Below are 6,000 nucleotides of genomic sequence, written 5' to 3'. Positions count from 1 at the left end.
CAGGAAGAAACCTCCAGCAGAACCAGGCTCAGGGAGGGGCAGTCTTCTGCTGGGACTGGTTGGGGCTGAGGGAGAGAACCAGGAAAAAGACATGCTGTGGAGGGGAGCAGAGATCGATCACTAATGATTAAATGCAGAGTGGTGCATACAGAGCAAAAAGAGAAAGAAACAGTGCATCATGGGAACCCCCCAGCAGTCTACGTCTATAGCAGCATAACTAAGGGATGGTTCAGGGTCACCTGATCCAGCCCTAACTATAAGCTTTAGCAAAAAGGAAAGTTTTAAGCCTAATCTTAAAAGTAGAGAGGGTGTCTGTCTCCCTGATCTGAATTGGGAGACCACAAAGACCACAATGGAAATATATCTTGGACTTTTTGTGTTATCCTCAGAATTTTAGAGGCACTGGTACAAGTATTATGTTTATACAGTTTGCCTTTTAAATTCAATCAATCAAAGTTGAAACTTTTCAAATGCCACCAGTTTACACCCCCCCCCCAAAAAAAAAAAAAAATTCTAGCTACGCCTCTGTTAAAACCTCTGATCTGGCAGCGTAAACGGCGAGTTGACTGTTTTCACAGTTCAGACAGCAGAGACAGAAAGCAAAGAAAACAAAAGGAATCAGCATAGATTCTTTCAGAGTAAAAAAAACACGCAGGTTGCTGAATATACAAAAACACTAGAAGTGTAAGTGACATTTGAAGCGCACGGGGCGCTGAGATCACAGCGAGCCCGAGGAGCGCCTCTGGCACTGTAATGGGAGTGAAGCGCCTCCTCTCCATCCTTTTACGCCGAACCAGAACCATTCATCTCTCCCCTCCTTCGGGCTTCACATCCGGGTCACTCACCAGTATCTGTCGCTGGCGTCTGTGTTTTTAATTCTCATCCGTCGCCGTCGCCGCCGCCGCCGCGCTGTCCTGCAGCCCCGTGCCCGCCTGCGCTGCTCGCCGAGCGGACACTGCGCCTGGCGTGCGCCGGGGACGATGGAGCCACGAGCGCCGTGAAGAAGCAGCGAATAAGGCGGGGATGAGACGGTAGGAGGAGGCTTCTGCACGGGCTAGCCCGCGGTGAAACACTCGCCCGAACCATGTCTAAAAGCCTCAAGAAGAAAAACCACTGGACCAATAAAGTCCACGAAGCGGTGATCAGCCGCGGGAAGGACGGGGAGCTGGGGTTCGAGCTGAAGGGGGGCGCGGAGAACGGCCAGTTCCCTTACTTCGGCGAGGTGAAGCAGGGGAAAGGACTGATCCAGAGCGGGAAACTGGCCCAGGATGAGCTGCTGCTGGAGGTCAACGACATGCCGGTGGCTGGACTCACCACCCGGGACGTGCTGGCCGTCATCAAGCACTGCAAAGACCCGGTCCGCTTTAAATGTGTCAAACAAGGTGAGACATGACAGCGTGCGTGTGTTTGTGTGCGCGTGGCTGTCATTGCAATCTGGACGCTGTTAGTGGACAAACACGCGTGTTTTGAAGAGCTGCTACGAAGCGCTGCAGGATCACTCAGCGTTCGCTGGTTCGATGCCCCAGTCTGAAGGGGGCGTGTCCGGTGCGTGAGGCCACAGTCTGCGCTTTGGTTTGGCTCAAACAGGCCTGAGCCTCTGGATGGAACCCGAACGGCTCCACTGGGCTCGGGCTCAGAATATTTACTGCTATTGCAGTGTAATTACGCAGTGATGACAAAATTAAAATTAATTTTGACTGCTGCCTCACACACACTTTCTGTTCTTGAAATGGTCAAATCAGTGTGCAGCGGGTTTGAAAAGTGCTGGAATATTATTTGTGGCTTTTCTGCTTTGTTGACTGATTGACCTGCTTCTGTCAGCTGGTGTAAATGCAGACAGTCTGAGCACCAGAACATTAAATCAGATTCTTATCACACCCACTTGGAGCATTTAAGTTATGATATCTGGATGAAAGGACTCTGTTCCCAGCCAGCTGACAGCAGCTTGTTTCTTTGAAACAATTAAAGCAGATTTGGCTGTTGTCGGTTTGCTCACATACTTTGTCATCTTTGCTGTTGTTTACTTGACTTTGCAGAGGCGTTGCCTTAAATTGTGACGAATCCTAATGTGGAAGGATCTCACATGCTCTTGTTTAGCCAAAGAGGCAGTGGCGGCTCCACAGAGTTTTTCTTGGTGGAGCTGGGCAGGGACATAATTATTTAGGGGTGGGGAAAATGTGCAAACATGAATTTTAAAGTAAATTTCAAGTGCATATGACATACATATTGTTAATTCACACATACAACAGGCCAACACAGTAGACAGAACTAACAATAGTTCTAGTAATTATCGGAGAGAAGCAGTCATAAGCCCCAAACGTGAACCATAACCCCTGTCTTTTGACAGAGCATCACAGTTTGCCACTGTGGTACCACAGTGACACCTCAGTGGCAGCCTATAATACTGCATCCACTGAGGTGCCACATTGTATGACTGAGGTTCCACGGTGTGTGACTGAGGTGCCAGTGAGGTGTTGCAACCTCCAACTGCGTTGCCACTGAGGCTCAACTGAAGTACCACAGGCTGTGACTGAGGTGCTGTTAAGTTTTTACAGCCCAGGACTTAGGTGCCAGTGATGTGCCATTGAGATACCACAGGTGGTGACTAAGGTGCAGATGAGGTGCTACATGCTGCCACTGGAGTGTTGTGAGATGCGACTGATGTTCTACTGAAGTGTTGCAGTGTGTCATTGAGGTGCCATTAAGGTTCCAGTGAAGTGCTGCAGGCTTCCGCTGAGATATCACTGTGGTCCTGCAAAGTGCCACTAAGGTGTCACTAAGCTGCCACTGTGGTGCCAGGACCATGCCACTATCTATCAGTTTCACCTGCAGGGTCCTGGCCTGAGTAAATTATTTGTTAAAAACCATTACTGTTGTGAAAGTGTAGGAACACGGACCCACAACAGGGGGCGCAATGAATGGACAATGGAGGAAGTAAAAAACAAGATTTACTACTGAAACAAGCACGAGTAGTATAACAAACACAATGTTTAGGGTCGAATCCGCTGGTGTCGTGTGGGCAGGCTCGAAGATAGGAGACGTCCGTCTCAGTCGAACCGGAACCACCCAGATCTCCACTGCCACCGAACCCTGGAAATACTGGAACCGCCAAGTCCCGAATTCCCAGGTGGCCACTGCCTCCGCTCGTCGGATCCGGTACTGCTGGCAGGAGAGAGCAAGAACACACAGGAGTGGATGAACGCACCCAGTACAGAGAGGGGAGAAGCCGCCTCCACCTCTTGGCAAAGTTCAGCAGGAAGGTGAGTACTTATCCAAAGAAGGAGGGTCTCAGTAGTCACCAGTCCTGAAAGGTTTAACAAGTTTGTCAATCACAGAATATGCTGCAGAGAATGTTACCTTGGTCTTAGGCGATATCTCGGCACTGAGGTGGAGACGCCGTCCTCCTGATATACCTCGGTGCTGAGTAGAAACAGCTGTGTTTGGTGATGGGTGACAGCTGTCACCCAGATTACTCCCATGATGCGGTAGCGCCCTCTGGTGCCTGGAGCCCGCACTCCAGGCAGGGCGCCCTCTGGTGGTGGTGGGCCAGCAGTACCTCCTCTTCAGCGGCCCAGACAACAATTACATTTGTACAATCCAAATTGTACAAACACAAAACGCTAAGTAAACATACAGTCGGTGTTGTCACAGTTGTAGAAACCACTTCCACTACAACCTCAAAAATTTTATCCTTTGGAAGAGTGTACAAATAATAAACACTGCAACTGATATTGCAGGACCTCATAAAAACACACCTGTTCACCATTTCAATGTATTCACTGTCAAAGTCCACAAAAACACAGATTTCAAGCTGAAAAAAAAAATAAATAAATAAAATCTGGTTTTCCTATTTGTTTCAATGAAAATAGCAAATGGCTCTAAGGGAGCGGTCCCAAAGATGACATCACCAAAATCAACATTTCCCACACATTTCCCACAGGCTAACATTTCTGAGTGTTTATCGGCGGCAGATAAATTCAAGATAAATTCCCTATGATTATGATTTTAATTTCTCAGGGCATATGGCACCAAAAATAAAGCACGATACATCACTCACTCACTCATCTTCAACCGCTTACTCCAATTAAGGGTCACGGGGGGCTGGAGCCTATCCCAGCAGTCATAGAGCGCAAGGTAGGGTACACCCTGGACAGGACACCGGTCTGTCACAGGGCCACAAACAGACAAACAAACACATTCACACCCACACGCACACCTACAGACAATTTAAAGTTTCCAATCCACCAAACTTGCATGTCTTTTGAATGTGGGAGGAAGCCAGAGCACCTGGAGAGAACCCACACGAACATGGGCAGAACACGCAAACTCCACACAGAAAGGCCACAGGTGGGAATCGAACCCATGACCTTCTCACTGTGAGGCAACAGTGCTAACCATTAAGCCACCGTGCTGCCCACAATACATCAATGTTTTCATAATTCTTTCTTTATTTAGAATAGCTCATTTGACATTTCATTTACTGGAGATATGCACTTTAGACATTGTAAACAAAGCAAACTGCTCTGTGTTTACATCAAAAAAGTTTGGAGAGGGGACAGCCAGTCATCTCGTCTAACATCTGACATCTTTAAATGCTGCTGTGAATTGAAAACCCACAGTTTAAAGAGACCGGGTGTGGGAGGGCTGGAGGTTTGGACCAAACCCATGCCTAAATGTGCACCAACATCGCGTTATCATGGCATTATCATGGCGCTATCATGGCGCTACGTGGCTTAGCGTGGCTGATGCGAGCCATTCGAGGCTCTAACGACAGGACAGTCATGGCTCACTAGAGGCTGCTACGTGGCACATGCGGGGTACAGAGAGGCACAAAGAGGCACTAGTAGTGGATACGTGATAGATGAAAATGTGGGTTATTCTTCGAATAATTGCTGACACACCCATGCGTGGCTCATTATTCATCCTGTAGGTATTCGGTGAGACCCAGGCTTAATGGTTAAACTGGCAGTGACGTGGTCGCGACAAAGTCAATACAACTGGTGTATCCTTCATGGCCAAACAACCCCCCTACCTTACTTATAGGTATAAGTAAGTATTGAAAAAAGATTGCTCAACTTGGGTTTGTTATGCTAGCCTGTTGTATGCAGCTGTCAAGGTTGCTAGGCAACAGGGACTAGAAGGTGGTATAAGCTAATGATGCAATCATTAAATGCTTCATGGGCTCCATTATCTCATTTCATAACTGTTGATTCAGCCTCTGTGGTCTTGGATGGCCAGATATTTGCAGAACACAACTTTCAAAGGATACAGCCCCTAAACTGAGACACGGCCTCAGAGTAAAATATCTGCCTATATCAATAGATATTTTTAAAACGTGAAATATAAATAAGAAAGGACATATTGTTATGTCACATAGCCTTACATGAAACTTTTTGAACCAGTGTTTCACTTGGTTGTAACCGGTTTGGGAATGATCATTTTAAGGTAGAACTCAGTACCAGAAATGTTAAAACACACATTCTTATCAGAATGAACCAGTTAAAAAAAAAAAGCACCCCAAACCAACCACCACAATACACCAGAAAAATCAGCACAAGAACAGTCAGAGTGCTGACCCCTGACCTGCTGATTATTTCTCCACAGATACTTGTTTATAATTCTGTAATCCTTGTTTTATTCAAATATTTCTACTCTTCAGATTCAGAGGAATAATCTTATCTGGAATAGTTTGTGCAGATTGTACACACTGGTGAAGTGATTTCACCTCAAACCATGATGGATCCCATATGTCAGCACTGCCCTGAACCTTTACACTCATCTCGTGCTGTGCATGTGTACATGACCAAAATGATTTTTTTTTAAACTTGTCTCAGGAAAATATCTCCTAAAGTCACTTGTAAATTTTATTTTATTTATTCTACTTGTAAGTCAAATGGGTGGCTGCAGACTAGTTGTTGGCTGTGTCCCTCTGTATGTAATTATCTGATAAGATCTGTGTTCATCTCCTCATCAACACAGAGTGGGAGTGAAGTGCAAACG

The 6,000-nt window shown here is 46.6% G+C and overlaps 1 protein-coding gene across 1 annotated transcript in view; it reads left to right on the top strand.

Moving 5' to 3' along the window:
• The first annotated feature begins 706 nt into the window (after window positions 1–706).
• Window positions 707–6,000, top strand: part of LOC117515936 (membrane-associated guanylate kinase, WW and PDZ domain-containing protein 2-like) — a 284,466-nt gene continuing 279,172 nt past the window's right edge. Inside the window, 1 exon segment of the mRNA XM_034176729.1 lies at window positions 707–1,382. Coding sequence (XP_034032620.1) covers window positions 1,085–1,382 — 298 coding nt within the window. The 5' untranslated portion in view covers window positions 707–1,084.

This window comes from Thalassophryne amazonica, chromosome 8 (assembly GCF_902500255.1).
Source record: "Thalassophryne amazonica chromosome 8, fThaAma1.1, whole genome shotgun sequence".
Lineage (NCBI taxonomy): Eukaryota > Metazoa > Chordata > Actinopteri > Batrachoidiformes > Batrachoididae > Thalassophryne > Thalassophryne amazonica.
The sequence above is the reverse complement of the archived record's forward strand: the minus strand, read 5'-3'. Positions and strand labels throughout refer to the sequence as shown.